Source organism: Macrosteles quadrilineatus, unplaced genomic scaffold, assembly GCF_028750875.1.
Source record: "Macrosteles quadrilineatus isolate MER2022 unplaced genomic scaffold, UCM_ALF_1.0 Scaffold_1__1_contigs__length_201487025, whole genome shotgun sequence".
Taxonomy (NCBI): domain Eukaryota; kingdom Metazoa; phylum Arthropoda; class Insecta; order Hemiptera; family Cicadellidae; genus Macrosteles; species Macrosteles quadrilineatus.
In genome coordinates this window covers 192,292,936-192,311,427 of record NW_026542594.1, presented here as the reverse complement: position 1 = coordinate 192,311,427, position 18,492 = coordinate 192,292,936, and the positions used below count along the sequence as shown (strand labels likewise).

General features: G+C 35.2%; 1 protein-coding gene across 1 annotated transcript in view; it reads right to left on the bottom strand.

Moving 5' to 3' along the window:
* Window positions 1-18,133, bottom strand: part of LOC128992894 (sodium- and chloride-dependent GABA transporter ine-like) — a 54,580-nt gene extending 36,447 nt beyond the window's left edge. The window contains exon 1 of the mRNA XM_054416641.1: window positions 17,314-18,133. Coding sequence (XP_054272616.1) covers window positions 17,314-18,035 — 722 coding nt within the window. The 5' untranslated portion in view covers window positions 18,036-18,133. The remainder of the gene's footprint in view (window positions 1-17,313) is intronic.
* Window positions 18,134-18,492: the final 359 nt, after the last annotated feature.

Genomic DNA, 18,492 nt, shown 5'->3' with positions numbered 1-18,492 from the left:
CAATACCGCTAATCTACATCAATGGACAATTGTAGACAAAGTGGTGGCGTATTGTAGCGGAAGGTGGTTGAAGAAACCGATCTTTACCTTTGTTGTGTTTAGTTTGTGTTTAAACAGTTTCTAAGCTGTTCCTCTTTATTTTAGTGCATTGTATTGATTCGTGTATTTTTATTTCCACTTTTGGGGTTTATTCTGTAACTTACAGGCATTGTTTTTCTTTTTAGTTAGCTTCTTAAGCTTAAAAAAATTGTGGTTGGTTTGTCTTTTGTAAAAAGCGTTTTTGCTACAGTATAATCACACGTTCATGAATCTTTGATGTCTTTATGATGAGTACATCTACCTGGGGACTGGCTAATGGGCGTAGGTTAGTCCCAGATAGACGAAGGGCCAGGATACAAGTTTCATCTTACAGACTATAGTTGGGTAACCGAGAGATTATGGTTATCGTACCCATCTTGAACGGGCGCGATTCATCCTTCGCTGGATTAAAATTAGAATCCATTTTCCAGAATTTAATGGATCTACTGGATTAAATACCCAGCGGCCTGACCAATAGGATTTAAAGAAACGTTCAGATTTTCGAACCAGCATATCTTAGTTGCTACGTAATTGTTGACCATATTTCATCGCTTTAACCTACTGCAAACATCTTCGGCCGTACTAGACAGTTATATCTTACATGCTAACCGTACTGAAACTAAAAGATTAAACGCGAAATTGGGTAGAGTTTATGACTGCGTTTGTGGACAATAGGTATGTATTCAATTCAATTGTGTTACGTGAATATCGTATCTGTATATAATTTAGTTGCGTGAGTGACGTAGACGTAGTAATCACTAGATTGACAGAAGGCGCGTCTTTAACACAATGGAGGGTGGACATGGTGCACACACTTGACCTTCCTTTAAAACTTGAAAAAAAATTAACTTTCGCTTAATGAGCTAACTGGACTCTAACACGAAATATTTTCCACAGTCGACATAATTATAGAACTTTAAAAACCATATAGATGTTGTATGAATGTGACTGAAAATGACTCGCCTTCAAATCTGAAGGTCGTTGTTTTGATTCCAAGTGAGTACGTTACTAGACCCAGATACCATTTCACATCATGCTAACAATTAATGATGCTACCTAACAAACGTTTACCACGTTAGATTGTAACAAGACCAGAGTATTGACCGTTCCCTTATAAAAAAACATTAATAAATGCCACTGGTCTGGATAAAAGACTTAAAACATTACTGTACTCACATTATAAACCTGAGTAAACTTACTCAGTAGACAAATGTCATCAGAATTTTGTAAAAACAAACTAAACACTGGAATCAACTGTCAAAAAAGCAGGTTATCGCCAATAGTGAGCCTATCTTCCTTGTTGGGCGGTCGTTAAAAGTAGCCAAAAAATGTTGATAGGATCATACTCCTCATTAACCACGTTTACATATTTAGGTGATAATGGTGAACTAAAAAGGTTTCAACGAAATTTAGTCAAACAAGTTGCTAACTTTTATTATAATACTAACGATTAAGGATGTGTACAGTATTGAGTGTAGAGAAAATAAAGTTCAAATAAACTTAACCTACCCAAATAATATTCCATGAAATGTTTGAGATAAACTTGTTAATCAGATGGACTTACTAGGCCTAACAATTTAGTTAACCACTCAAATACTTCGGTTACAAATGCTACATAAATAAATAAGCTCAGATTATTATCCATTGATAACAAATATCGTCCTGGAATCTTAAGTTAGAAATTAGAACACCAAGTAACAAGCTAAAATTATGTAACATCTCCAACTCTAAGACTAAACTCTCCCAAAATACACGTTTAAATTAATTCACCCACACAAGTATTTAGTACTTCTAGTTGTCATGCTTTGGTTGTTTGACTTGCATGTGATTCGAACCATAAGATAGTAGTGCCATAGACGAAAGAATTAAATATTGAAAAAGAAAAATTTATTGAATATATAGTCTGTGGTAGTACTATCGAAAAACAAACCTATTATTGATCGCGGTGTTTGGACCTGGTCCCCGATGAACCGAAGTCCCGGACTGTAACGAAAGCACAAACAGTGCCATAAAATCTAAACAGAAACGACTATTCTGGAAAATCCAAACATTATTTTTTACTAAACATAACCTCTATAGCTAAACCATAGTCAGCTGGTTCCACTGATGCTATCAGCTGGGTGTTGTGCAAGTCCTGACGGCTGATGGACGTATCCTCCCGCGCAAATTTGATTTATAGTCGAATAAAGGGAAAGAGGGTCCACTAGATTGGTGGCTAGGGAGGTGTACGAGAATACATCCAGTTAGTGAGGTTAGGACCCCCGAAAATAATTACCACCGTCGAGTTGATTAAATTATACTGCCGAAATTAGTGCTTTATGCGAATTCTTGCTTTCTAACTCTTTGAATTTAAAGACCAAACAATGAAATTCGCCTTATGACAATCATTTTCGATGCTGTAATTTGTAGTAGACTTTTGGATCTGAAATACAGGGTTTTCAGATCAAACTTAAACTTATCCCATGGTTAAGTAACGGTGGGGTTACTGAAATGGTGAGGTTTTAACTGTCTGTAAAACTATTATAAGACAAATTAAATATTTTATATTTATACCCCTGGATCCGGGGTATACAAGTATACGAGATCGCAAGGCTGATGTTCAAGTTCTAAGGGTTATAGAATGTCTTCTGTTTTGGGGTTTACGGTTCAAATCCAACCAACTAAAAAAAGCTATGTAATGACTCCATGACAAGGATGCTCAAAGTCCTTCCTTAGGCTTGGTAAAACTATCTAAATAGTAAAATAGTCTTGAAAGAGAATGTTCTCGGATCTCGGATATACAACCGACTTTTTTTACTGCTCAAGTTTGCGAGGATGCCCCAGTCGCAGTCCTTGTACCAGTTGGCAATCACACCCCGATGTCGTGACCTTGATTTTGTTAGGTCAATGTCAGTGGGATTTTTAGAAGTGTAAACAACCATTGGAATTTATTAGATACAATAAATATCTAGGATAACCTGCATGTTGTCTGGGTTGCCGAGCGGTTATAGAGTTTACCGTCAAATATAAAGGACACTGGTTCGATCATCGATATATAAACATATTGATGGGTTCGATTCGCGAGATCGTTTCTGGACACAGATTCCAATTGTCATTGGGTTATCATTGGTAGTATCGGAGATAAGGTTGACGTTTGATAGAAACAAGACTAACGTTTTGGCCAACCCTTGAAAAAGCATTGGTATAGAAACTCAAAAACACAAACCCAAAGTTAGTGAATTTAATCAGGGTATAACTGGGTTCAAAGGGTAAAGAACTGCAAGATTTGTGCAAAAACTGAAGGTAATGGTCTAAATAAATTCTCTAGGTAAAATTTTTTATTATTGTTTGCCATATTCAATAGAATTACCTTTTCCTCGTTATCTTGTTTTGGTCTTGTTAATGGCCACAATCAAAAAAATGCTTCCTGTTTTGTCTTAACTTTTTGAAAATGGGCATCGATTTGGTATGGCAAAATCTGTTAAATAGGATTAGATAAAAATATTTTGTTCAATTATTTATGTTTGATATGCGAATTGTATAAATTGTAGGATGCGCTCATATTGGAAATCCATTCATCCTTTTTGCGTAACTAAAACCATGTACCAAATTCTTATGAAAAAGTTAAGAATGTTTTGTATTTTTCCATTTTGCAAAACCTACGCTCAGCATTCTTGGCTCAAAATTATAGTCCGTATTATGGAGCTTGTCACCTGGTCCTCCAAACCAAAAGGTCCCAGAGAACAGAGGGTCAGGAGACAGGTTCCATCATACAGATTATACTTTAAAATGTTTGATTACGTAAAGCATGACTTCATCCAAATTATCCAACAAGTAACCATCGAATATACACAATTTTACTGCAATAAAAAACCTCTTCAAAGCCAAATCGATAGTGCACACTGCACATCCAACCACCAATGTTAATTAGATCACCTTTCACAGCGGAGAGGTGTGCACTGTGCAGGTTATGTCGCAAGTCGATCAATTCAAGACAGGTGTAGAGCAACAAGTACGGTTGACATCCTGATCGATCAGATTACATACTGATAAGCCATTCAGCCACTGATGAATACTGAAATGATCACGTGTCTACAATACGTGATCTGTACTTCCTACTTCCACTTGGTGGACCTTGGGTATTCAGGAGTGCGGCATAACTCCGAAAATACTACTCCGAAAAAGCAAAAGGCACGGAAAGAATGTTTGGACACTGCACTGAAAGGCGTTAATCCAAAAAGCAATGCAATAAAAACTTTTTAGAGTCTTTCGGAGTTATGCCTACAATACGTGACCTGTACTTCCCACTTCCACTTGGGGAGGGAATTCAGGAGTGCGACATAACTCCGAAAATCACTACTCCGAAATAAATGGAAAATGCATGGAAAAATGTGACCGGTCAGGCATTGCGCATTATTCATTAATCTAAAAAGCAATGCTATAAAAACTTTTCTTTTAGAGAGTCTTTCGGAGTTATGCCTCTTCGGAGAAAGGCCAGAATGTAGTCAAAGGTGATATGTAGTTTTGCTATTGACTACGATCAGTTTTTTCTTTTGCCTAACCATTGATTTGAAGCTTATGACCTTGATAGTACCCAAGCGGATATAGTAACTCTTATAGTAACTTTGCCCAGTTTAGAACCATTAAAAAACATAAAAATTTTCTCAGTACAGCATTAAACCAGCAACCTTCTACATTAAGGCATGCACTAATCATTCTAGTTGTGCTTTTAAAGCTACAATCATAAACAGCGAGAACCCCCTTTATTCATACTGTAAATGATCAAAAATATAAACTCAATGATATGTAGAAAATTCATTAATCTTTAAATATACAAGAATTATTAGCCTAAAAACATCGTAGGTTGATGAAGCGTGTATTAAAAAGTTGGTATTGGCAAAACTAATAGTTATTCTCGAAATGAATTATCGTGTTTAGACTCAATTTCATGCAGAAAGGTAAATATATGTGCGATGTTAGATTACTATGAAGATTGGCAATCTTGCTTGCACCCGAGGCGAATAGAACACGTGTTTAAAACGAAAGTAAACTTTCACTGTACGATGGGTCTCAGAACTTCAGATTGGAGTCTTCTATGTATAGTCCACCTCAGTAACCAAGGGAGTTGTAGTCACAGAAAATGGCGGTTTTGGTTAAAACTTGGTAAAGAATAAAATAATTTTATTTTTTAAGTCCCACATTTACATCCTAGTACGCTAGGTTGTAGCACGAAACCGTTTTACCATGGCCGCCTTAAACTAAGTTCAAACACATTACTTCAGGCTATGCCTAGAGGGATGCGAAATTAATACTTGTCTTGCATCTTCGTCATGTTGGGATCAATATTATAAGTACGGTTAAGTTAAGCTTAGATGAAAACCCGTGATTTAATTTATTGTTTGCGTGTTAATCTTTGAAATTGGCGTTTGCCGTATGACATAAAATATGTAAATTATCACTGAGATAAAATCCATTGGCGATTGGAAACTAATTTATTGCTTTATCATACATCTAAGTAATGCATGGTAAAACAATGCATTATTATCCATTAGAAACTCGATAGCAAGTAAACATGGGGATTATCAAATAAGACTTAATATACCTCTTATCGAGGTTTGCAATTAAATGTGTACAAAATTAAAATTATTGGAAATTTACACTTGTTATCAAGGGTGACTTGCTATTGACAGTCTTGTTACTGAGTTTCTACTGTATATTTATACTCTAATTTCTAACTTATGTCCGCGAAGATAATTTCTATGTTCTAACTCCAACGAACTTTTGCACTTAAAAACCAAGCTGTCCTTACACATAAAGTGTAAGGTTAAAAATCAAGGTTTGATTTGTATTTGCTGATGAAGTTGCAAAAAATATCTTAGAATGTATAGGGCGAAAAAAGAAAAGTTACAAAGAGTAACCTCTGATTTCAATAACCTAAAGGTATTTCTATAAACCACTAAAACAAATTATGTTCATTGCTGAAATGTCTAGTTAAATATTTGAACTTTATTGTACGAAATTACGGAAAGAATCATTTATTCAACTGTGAACTTATAGGAATCAGTATTACAGTTTGAATATGTATTTTAATTTAAACTTGTGTGATTTACATAACAGGTTATCGTGTTAATTTAGCTAAAGCTAAACTGATATAATAAGTTAATCCTAAGATTATAACGTAACATTAGGATAATCTTACCTAGTGCTGATAATTTAGAGTACAGAGTGATTTTAATGGGATGAATTAAATTAAAAAAAAAAGTTACTGGCATTGGACATTGGACGTCACTACAATACAGTAGTTATTATAAATTAGCTTGAAAACTGTTAACAAGTGAGCTCAATAAAAGAAATAATTTTAGAATCTTGAAGCGTTTATGTACTTTAATTGGTTACGAAGTTGTAAATTGAAAATGTCCATGTTATTCCTATGAAGAATATGTAACTGTTGTAGTTTGCTTGTTTTTTAATATATATTGATCTTATTTGGCAAATTGGTTCATTTTATACTATTCTATTAACATTTTTTATCAGGCAAATTGAAATTCGGTAAGTAGGCAGGTTTGCCCCAGTGGTGGTATTTATTTAACATTTTGAAAAACAGTTCTGTAATTCTAAATACCGGTACTTTTACCTAAATATAAATAATGAATATGAATTCTTTTCGCCAAAATGCAATCTAACTTTACTCACTTGTTTAAAGCTATTTAGATATTCCTTACTCAACAGTTGTCTCCTAAATGATGTTTAGTAACGCACGATTTGATTATAACATGGTATTTTTATATCAGTAAGGGGCAGACAGCAATTCAGCTACCCCTGTGTGTGTATTTTGCGTCGAGCGCCTTCGCTTATTTATCAATTACACTAGCAACAGTATTTTCTCAAGGAGGTAATTGGGGACGATGCCACACGTATTCACTGTTTAACATGTTTCGAGTGTATAATCTGTAGTATGCGTCATAATTTGGGATTTTGTATTGTTTCGTATAAAATATACACGGTGAACAATTCAACTTGCCACCATTGGTTCCTAAGAAACTATTCGATTTAGAGAAAACTATTTATTACACGGAGAACTTCACAACTATTTACTTATTACATAAAAAATACTAATTCCACTTTTTCAAGAATGACCGCCATTTTCAAATATGGCGGCTAACTAAAATATTGTAAATTTACTACCTTGTATTTTATGAGGGTTTAAGAAAATAAATTAAATTTTAAAAAGCTTTTAATATTTAATTTGTTTGCCACTCTTTTAGAAGCTACAGCGTGTTAAATCTGGAAAAGTGGCTTGCTATGCACACACTCTGCATCCTATATTATAGCTCCTAAACAAGTAAGTCTGAAGAGGAAATGCTAAGAGAAATAGGTCTTAAAATTACATATATATTCTTAAAAAAATACCACAAAACACAGGGTGCTTTGTAACATATTTTAAAGTTATCCACAATTGTTTGCGACTATTTTTGAAAAATAAAAATTCGAATTGTTTTATATGTACGAGTATCGTATAATATTTTTAGAATGTAGATGCGATTTCAAGCCTTCTTTTATCTTGCTATTTCTTCTTCAAACCTAGTAGTTAATGAGCTATAGGATGCAGAATATACACAGCAAAAAAATTTTTATCCGGTAGTGTAACCCGCTGTAACCTAAATGAGTAACTGGGGAGAAAAAAGGTATTCAATAAAAAATATTAATTATTCTTGAAAAAGAGGAATTCATATTTTTATGTCTTAAGAAAATAGTTAAATTTCTCTAAAATCTAAGTTTCTGAGATAACAATTAAATTATCAATTATCAATCAATTGTCAATCGTTGAGATGGGGATACCACCTAGGTGCGTATTTTAACCCAAATATGAGTGAAGGATGCCAAATATAATTGTGGCACAGTTAAGTTATTCACTATGCATAGTAGCCGTACAACGGAAAAAAATATCAACTAGAATAATAGCGATTTTAAACCTCTCATTTGTACTGCTCAGTGTTATTGTTTACCATATGACGCTCAGACGCGCAGTAGAGATGCAGATATCTACGATGAGGTCATAAGCTTGAGGTTATCTGCAAGACAAACGCTCGTAAATATATCCGCTAGACTGCGGTGGTGATTATGTCTCGTAAAAACTTGACAGAATACTTTGAAACTGTCGAGTTATCGGAAACTATAATTTATTGGCGAATAATTACGGAAATTTGACCTCGCTACTTGAAAAATCTCGATTAAAAAATATACCAACTTACTTAACGCGTAAACAGTTAAGTAAATTGATATATTTTCATGTAGGTCTATATAAATCAATAGCCTACCAAGATTGTAATTATAAAAGTTTGCGCAATTTATTGTTTCCCTCAAAAATTCATGTATCAAATACGTCAGATGGTTAGCCAAACCAAGAACCAAAATAGTAATATATTTGGGATTAGCCTAAACTAATGAAAATATACATCGGGTATCAGATTTGTTATAACGCTCGCCTGACATTCAACGGTCGCCGGTTCGATCCTGAGAAAAGTCAGTTGGTTATTTATGGTTCGAAACTGTACCCAGCTGTTCCTTATAACTGGGCTTATCAATGATTATGGCTAATTAAACAGCTGATCTTAGTCAGTAACAAAGCTACACAAATCATCTCACACCATTCTACACTGTGGCGTCCCCATCTCATTGATTGATTGATTGATTGAATGGACGGTTATAACTTTAATGAATACTATGTTAATATATTGTTTACGACTTTCCTCGCTATTAAATTAACAAAGTAATTTTTTAAAAAATGACAATAGTCTACCAGTATGCGAAAAACGATTTTACAACAGGTATAAGTAGTTGTTGCTATATATTTATAGAGATTTGCGTTGTAGACATTTATTAAAATAGATAACAACTGCCAGACAGGTCGAAGCAATAGCAACCGAAAATGCCAAGTGATCGTTTAATTCGATTGTTAGTGTTGTATCAGTGGCCGTCGGTACAATGTCACTAATAATTGATAACATCCTTACAGCAGATGACGACGAAAAACACCACACCATGCACTCCAGAACTGCGCAGCTACATGGAAATAAGTCCTGTTTGCCTATTTACATCAAAGATAGTTTTTTCATGCTCTTTATCAAATGATAAATCTTAGTTTAGATAGTTCTAGCGATTTCTCCCTATAGGGAAGACGCTATTGCCTTAGGCATAAAAAACCTAGACCCGTGAAAAATAAAAATAAAATAAAAATTTAGGCTAAATTCGTATATGCATCCTGTGAGCAAGTTAATTCTGAGTAAAGATCCATGTTTGTTCAATCGTGTAAACATACGTTTAAACAAACGAGTGCACGAAAAACTATAGAATATTTCGAACTCAACTATGGGAACTGGATAGGGGATTTCATGGGGGCAAAATTGGCTTTTCCATTATTATTTCCGCTACTTTTTTTGAAAAAAGGTTGTAGAGCTCAAAACAAAATGATAATATTAATGTGTATGATTAATAGTTAAGGAGAATATAAAAAAAAAACGGTGCCTTTAAAATTCCCATTTTATGATTATGGAGAAGAAATAAATCGTTGTAGTTTGCCTGTTTATAAATACATTTTGATTAAATTTGTCAAATTTAGCTATTTTATTATGAGCTATTAAGATTTCACTAAAAAACTATTTTCCTTCCACGTAACAACAAAACTAAGTAATTCATGTTGTAACATAATTACAACATGTAATTTGTAATTATACAAATCGTTAAGCCTCATGTAATTTATATGTGGGTTAAATAATTCTGAAACGTTAAGGAAATATTTTAGTAAAAATGTAATAATTTAAAATTGAAATTCCCGAAGTCTGTAGGTTTGCCGTGGCGGGGGTGTTTAAACGTTTTGTGTGTTTTGTGTACACAATGATAATTGTTAAGGGCTTTTTACTCTGAACGAACGAATTATGATTTGTGATGAACTGCTGATCTTTAGCTGTAAAGTAAATCTTAATTGACTTCTTGCGAGTTATTGGACAGATATTGCATTCTAAGTTATTACAGTGGCTTTTGACCCTAGATAGTTGTAATTGTTGGAATCAATTCTTTGTTAGATTATTCTGTATCGGCTATCATTGATTTTTCTGCACGTACCTAACACGAAACTATGGTGTGATATTAATTAGGTTACTGTGTTAAATTATTGAACTAAGTATGATACTGATTTTTTGTCATACGAAATGAAATAGGTTTGTTACACTTTGTAAACAGTGTATATAATCTGGCAAAACGCGGAGCATTTAAATAATTGTGAGAATTTAGTGAATTTAATCAACAATGTAAGTAATTAATCTTTCCATATTTGTTTACGTTACACGGGTTTACATATAGGCCTGGCTTAATTCTAGTGATTCTAGCTAATGTTTGTAAAATTTATATTTGATTTTTTTTGTTTAAAACCTTATGAAAGCGAGGTCGTCACTGGATTCAGATGCAATTCGTTTTTGGCTATGAATTAATGATGGTATCTAACAAATTGTCAACGTTAGACAAGACCAGGGTTTGGATCGTTCCTTTCCAAAACGTAAAAAAATGTTAATGGCGTAGATAGAGATGAAAAATAGTATTAAAAAGTCCTAATTACTTTGAGTTTACTAACGATATAAATTCCACAATGGTTTAGGTCACTATATCCGAGGAGCGAGCTTTTCTAGTGGTAAAGCGCGGGACTTCGGTCCTAAAGGTCCCGGGATCAAATCCCGACAAATCACAAATGAATTTGATAAGAGTGAATTCCGCAACCCCTAGATATAGTCTGAAGTAAAGTGAAAACTAACCTGGACTCAAAGCGTACTGGGACAATAAATGTCATTGAATTTCATAAGGGTGGGTGATAATTATGATAATAATTGAGTATGAGGCAGGAGCTACAAGCCATTATCACCATTGATAAGCAGCTACTTGTAGTGATAACTACTATCAACAAAAGTGTCTGACATTAGGCCCACTTCAGTCGAGTAGTGTTAAACGGGCAATTAACTTATTATAGGTAAGCATTAATTCCGGACTGATAGCACTCAATAAAATTTCCGTTGAAAAATCATCGAGTGTTATTGCGGGTAATTAAAAGGCTATATTTTATTGAAGCACTTGATTAATAGATACCATTGTAATATTTATTGGATCTATTAAAACTTTTGGTACCATATTAAATTATTTTAGGAATATTCTAAACCTTGTTTTTAATAATTGTTGCGAATTTGCCTGAAACAAGGTAGGGTCTACATGGGTTCATGATATTTGCTGTTTTTAAAATAGTAAAACATCAACATACTAAAAGTCGTGATACCTGTTACAAATTTTTAATTTTTAATGATTTTTCCCTCCTTTACCTAACAAAGTGGTACACGTTCTGATTGAGGAACATTTTGGAGCCACATAAATGTCAATAAAAGGTACTAAAATCTGGAAATTCATGTTTTTCTCAATAGATACAGTAATTACAACTCACCAACTTTTAAAAATATAATTTTGATTCGTACATGTTACCTAAGCAAAAAGAGAATGCCACAATATGAAGTACTTTACAACCAAAGTTAAAGATACAACAATCAATTATTTATAACGTTCATTCAACATTAGCTAATTCGTAAGGAAAATCTGGGCTCAGTTTAGAAAATAATTAGATTTTGTGCATTAATAGTAGGCCTATTGTACTAACAGGACATATTTTTTTTCTTAAATTCCAGGTTTTAAAATAAAAATAAAAAACTATATAAAATATGATGTCAAAATTGGCCAAACTATTGAATATAGGCTATACAAATTACCCATGAGAAGAGGCATTGACTTTACCATGACATGATTATGGGTACCTTAACATGGTTATGGGTACCATAATATGGTTATGGGTACCATAATATGGTTATGGGTACCATAATATGGTTATGGGTACCATAATATGGTTATGGTATATCAGTGGCAGTGGCTACTCTATGAATGGCGACGCACGTTGAAGAATAGCCTATTTTATTGGCCAACAACGGCAGATGACATGATTAGAACTATTAACCTAACCTACGTGCGTGAGTGGCCACTGCTACCAACCTTGTAGCCAGAATAACTCAATATTTCCCTCCGTCATCATGACCAAATGGGGACTATAAACAACTTATTTTCTAACATACTGTATTACTTTCTAAACACTTTTACAGTTTGATAATTATGTTCTTAGAAGAATCCTTGACTAATAAAACCTTCATTAGTTACCTCCCTCTCCTTCTATTAATACAAAGTAATTTCCGCATAAAAGATGAGAAACGATTATATAGTTTTGAATTATAAATACCGTAAACGATTTCCACTAACACACTTATCAGTTAACTTTAAAGTGTCCAAAGTTAACACCACTTGCACGGAAATATATGTAATATTTAAATCTCATTCCAGCATTTTAAGGACTCATACTAATCATCAAAATTAAAATAAGACAATTTAAATTATCCTTAACATAATACAACACAGCAATACAATCAAAATGAAACAACACCGGAGGCCTTCTCTAATGAATGAATGAATGCATTAATTCACTTAACATCTTTCCATTGAGTACTAAAACCAAAACAACAATTTTGGATATTATGTCCCACCCATTCATTTTCAGAACGATATTAATATTCAAGTAGTTCTCAATAGAATTTAGGCACCAATTATTTCCCTGTTCAGACTACAATTAAATCCTCTCGAGCTATCAGGATGTCATGTAAACAGTTTTATAGGAATGTAGACAGCTGATGTGGTTTGGACACCTGGGCAGATGTCAGCTGATAAGGCAAGGTGAGAGACGACAGTGATGTTATCTGCAAGGCCCTGACTGATATCAGTGTTTGTAGGCTAAACACACACACGAGCTGCAGAACAGCGCGGGGAAATGAGCGTGAAAATTCCCACCAGGGACTCTTTGTGTAGGAAAATTAGCGTGAAAAGTTTACAGGTTCTCCCTGTGTAGGGAAATGATCGCGAAAAGTCCCAAAGGCACTCCATGCTTAAAGAAATGGGTGTGAAATGTCCCACAGACACTTTCTGAGTAGGGAAATGAGCGTGAAATCCTCACCAGGGACTCTCTGTGTAGGGAAATGAGCGTGAAAAGTCTCACCAGGGACTTTTTGTGTGGGGAAATGAGCATGAAAAGTCTCGCCAGGGACTCTCTGTGAGGGAAAATGGACATAAAAATTCCCACCAGGGACTCTTTGTGTAGGGAAATGAGCGTGAAAAGCCCCAAAGTTTCTCCCTGTGTAGGGAAATGGGCGTGAAAAGTCCCAAAGGCTCACTCTGTGTACGGTAAAAAGAGTAAAATGACCCACAGGACTCTCTAGGGAGGGTAATGGGATTGAATGTACCACAGGCTATCCCTTAGTAGGGGAATTAACTAAAAATTCCCCACGTAGACAAATTAGCAGCAACATTCCCAAATCTGACATGACGTCAGACGTCACGATTGCAGATCACGTGTTTCAAATCAAATTTAAATACCTCTACGAGGTGGAGGTTAATGATTGTGCTGAGCTTGCTAAAGTGGACTGGTCGACTGTGACCTGCAGATTGTTTAGTCAGGTCTATTGATTTCAAAGAAAACTACGTTATCAAAATACTGGGTTTAATGTCGTACCTCCAAAAATTCAGAGACGTAAAGTTTTAAACAATTATTCGGCTATCTCGGGATGAAATACGATAACGATAAATATTTAACTCAACCGTGAGATAAAACAAGCAATTGTACAACAAGAATTTACTTTTTTCCGTTATTGTATTGATTTATTTCATAAGACAAATTAAAGATTAATATGGAAGGTAATTTAGATATGGGTCCCCACCGTCCAGTTGTCCATCAAGCTATTTGGTCGTAATTCCAGTTGACCGTCGTTCCAAACGATCGCCAAACAAACGGCTTGTCGACAAAGTGGTCCTTCGTATTTATTATTACATTAAAACGACAATCAACTGGCGTGACGGCCAAGTTAACTGTCGCACAAATAATGTACTCTCATATATATAGATGAATAAAATAAATAAACAACGTGATTTAATTAAAATATCTGATTAAGATATGAAGAGCCACATATGGCAGTAAAATTAGATAACCATATCGCACGTAAGGGAATTACTTATGAAGTTTGCACATCTGTCGTGCAAATGGTATTCGGTAACTTACCGATTTCGATTCTAATACATAATCTGTTGTAATAATCGCATAAAATATATTCCTCTATGAATACAAAGTGGAGCCAGACAAAATAATACAGTTTTATTTCTACGTAACCTAAGTAAGAGTTCTAATTTGGGTATGTATAGAGTTTTTATACCTAATTTTTATATTACCAGAAAAGGGCCTATGAAATTTTATTTTGTTTCTCAACCTAACATTGAATCCTGATTAAAAGCATCACAATTATTTACATTGCATGCCATCTAATATAGCCAAATATTCATGATTTAATTTTACAGTTAGTTTCTGTCTTATCTTAACATATTCAATTAAGATTAATATAAAACTTTAAAACTCGGTTCTTTTGATTTTCGCTTGTATATTACTAAAATATGTTTAAAATCTCGAACACTTTCTAATATAAAATCCAGACGACCACCAAACAACAAACTAACAACCCTTTTACACGTCCGAACAAAGTAATAAAGTATCATATTTTCTACAGACATTTTTATTGGAATTTGAATATTGAAAAAATATACTTACAATATGCTACAGACGACAAATATTCTGGAAATTTTGGGACGACGAAAAACTTATAGGTTGACCTGAATCAAACCAGTTGTTGCAGAAGAATCTGAGTTCGTTGACATTCAAAGGCAATTAAAATTCTCCAACGAAAAAAAATCACGATTGCTCTGAAATGCTAACTTGCTAGACTACGTGTAGCTATGATTTCAACCAAACAACATTTTAACAATATTTTGACGCAAAGAATCGGCTTATGTAATTAATATATAGATCATCCCTATACACGTGTTATTGTAAACCTTGATAGTAAGTCAACCTTGATACCAAGTCTTATTTGAAAATCCCCTTGAGATAGTCTACATGTTATCGAGGTTATATTGTATTAATGTTAAACAATGTTCTATCATCATGACATTCGATAAATTTGTTTGAAATGTGCTTATGGATAAGCCATGTTATCAGGACAACAACCGATTTATTTTTAATATATCCTTCAAATTTAAACAATTGAATTCCGAAAATTAAAAGGAAGGGCGATATAAGGGAAAGTTTTCGTCATTGAAATTTAATAGAATTTACGATGGGATGTAAACTCAAAAACTTCTCCAGCACATGTAAGGTTTAAGGTTGCACAACCCTACATAGTTTGTCTGTTTGTTCCTGACACGATAAGATCAAATAATTAGCAACCTGATAATTCCGGTCCCACCTTATACTGTTGGTCCACCTATTTTGATAACGTAAGAAAGTATAGGTTCAGCTATATTTCCACACACTATAAAAATACCCATTTGTTTTATTTGGTTTATTGATTTAATAGACGTAATAGATAATTTTGACTTTGGAATACTGAAGCGGTAGCCTAATATAAGTGCACCAGTTGTAGCCGATTTCATTTTAAAAGAACACAGTCTAACATTATATTTACCCTATTAGTTTTAAGGAATTTCCTAAGGGAGTAATCTTTTACTGTAGGTCTCATGGCAAAGTCTCCGGAACCGATTTACTTTTCGTTTTGACTTCCCTCAAGGCCAAAAAACGCCAACAGACATCGTTTAGGTGTTCGTTATCACAATAACTCGAGTGAAAAATTTCCGATTCTGATGGAATGTTTGGTACAAACTTGTAAACCTACAATTTGTAAACGAGTTCGCGAAACAGTGTATGATCGGACTATGGGAACTTTCAACTGTGGGAATATTTAAGGAGATAAAAAATAGGGTTTCCCTATCCCCCCCCAAACATAAAAAATATGTAGATTTAAATTCTTTACGTTATTATAACGGAGAAAACGTTTACTGTTGTAGTTTGCTTGTTCACGGATATATTTTTGATCAGATTTCGTAAATGTATTTACTTTATAGTAAACTATTACCTTCCCTGTGGCAGGGAACCTATACACTGTTCTTACAAATACCTACTATCGTAATTTCAGATTAAGTATTAAATCGACGGTTGAGAATTATTTAATACACGTTTTCCTAGATGGAGAACATAGCGGACGTGCAACCCATGGTTTGCTCATTATATTGTTTACATTAACGTCGTTCAAGTACGAATGTGACATAATATCACGGACGCGATAATGTCTAACACCTGCGATTGTTGTTAAAGTTCATTGTTTCGAGTTACCTAACATGGTTGAAAATTTGACACACCCTGTAAAATTGGCAAATGTAGACATTGGCGATGTTAACTAATCTGACAGTTTAACTGCTATTACCTTGTTTATGTTTTTAGTTATGACACGTTAAGTGCTAGTTTAATATTTTTGTTTATCGATTGTGGGGTGATATAGATAAGTGAAAAGGTAGCTTAACGAAACGATCGTAAATATCTTAATGGACATGAGAACAGGTAAGATTAACATAATTCACAAATCAAAATTTGAAAGTCGAGGTAATATTAGAGATGGAATTAGTTAGCAAAGATCTATTTTTTTTCAATAGTCTGTATGGTGGGACCTGTCTCCTGGCCCTTCGTCTGGGACTGGCATGGACCGTCACCAGGTAGACCTGGTCAGGAGACAGGTTCCACCATACAGACTATAAATTACCAGGATCTAATACCAAACATTATGCATTTTATGTAACAACAAATACGAACATTTTCATATTCCATGTTTATGTATGATTTGTAGCACAGATTAAATGGTCCAGTATAGTGTTTTTCGTTTTGTTTTTTTTTTTCTAACTGATACAAACAAACATAATGTGTTTACATAACTGATGATTGCTTAAAGATCGAAACGCGTATGCAAGAAAAACGTTTTCAAACTAGGCTCTAGCATGGCAATTTTTCCCACACCTTAACCTAAAAGATTGCGGCCTATCACTTAAAATATTGGTGATTTGCGGGATTTGAACACGGGACCTCGAGATCGAAGTACCGCTCTACCACTAGACCAGCTCGCTCCCAGAAAAAATGTAAGAAATACAATATTAGCCTATAGTTATTGAAAAAAACTGATAAATCCTACTGAGTCAAAAAAGAGTGTCGAATCAAATCACTGATATGTTTTATTCTAATACCTATATCAATACTCTACTCACTTCTTAGGTTCAACAATATTGAGCAGTTCCGTGGGAGACGTGGGTACCCTCCGGATCGTCAATTTCTTCCCGTCCGTGGACCCCATCCCGATGGACGCCAGTGACCGGACCGACACTACGTCACTCAAGGGACGTCCCATGGTCGACGAAGGGTCCGGGAAGGTAAAGCTCGCCCAGGAGGCGTTGCACCGAATCTTCCCCAGCTCTGCAGGTCCTCTCAGAGATTTTAGACTCGGTGACATCCTCACGCCAGGTTCCCTCGGTCTGACAACGTCTGGTCTTCTTTTCCCCGAACTCATCGCTCGTTTCCTCGGGGGAGTCCCTTTTCCGTCGCTGGAGTCACTGCTAGTACTTCCCACCGTCACTTGAACTTGAGCTCTTCCCTCGCTTTTCCCCAGAGGTACTATGACTATTTTCTGTGACGGTCCCAGAAGAGGTCGTTCTTCCGGTTTTCCCAGGACGTTCCGAGGAGTCCTAGGGGTCGCTGATGGTGAAGGAGGTGGTATCTTCCCGTTTTTCATCTCCGGAGCGATTTTCAACTGAGTCAAATTCTGTGTGTTCCTCGGAGTCAATTTAGGCGTTTGGATCGATTCCGCTAATTTTGTGACGAAGTCGGTCTTAATCGAATCGTGAATCTTTTTCGAAGATTTTGGTGAGTCCGGCAGCTCGGGGATTGTTCTGTTCTCTTTGGAGTCGTTCATGACGGCGTGGTTGGATGACATGTCTACGATTTGTCAGATGAACATCTCGTCTTGTCGACCGCACTAAACACACGGACGCGCACTCGCACACTGCGCCGCGAACCGCGAGATGGCAATGGCACGACGGTCGCGAGTTTGAACTGCAGCCGCGCCACCTGACGGCCACTGCTACCAACTGTCTGCACCGGCGACTAAATTCCCTGCAAAGAGAAATTCCCTGCAACGATAAATTTTCTACGAAAAAATTCCCTGCTACGACAAATTTCCTGAAACAATAATTTCTCTGCAACCATAAATTCCAGATTTCCTGCGTCGACAAATTCCCTGAAGTGACGAGTTTCCTCCTTGCTACAGTAACATATTACCTGCACCGATAAATTTTCTATGTGTTAGCACATTGCAGTCAATCAAAATAATTGTTAGTATGTAGGGCTGTTGGATCGCAAAAAAGGGATAATCTAGGGCACACTTTTGGGAT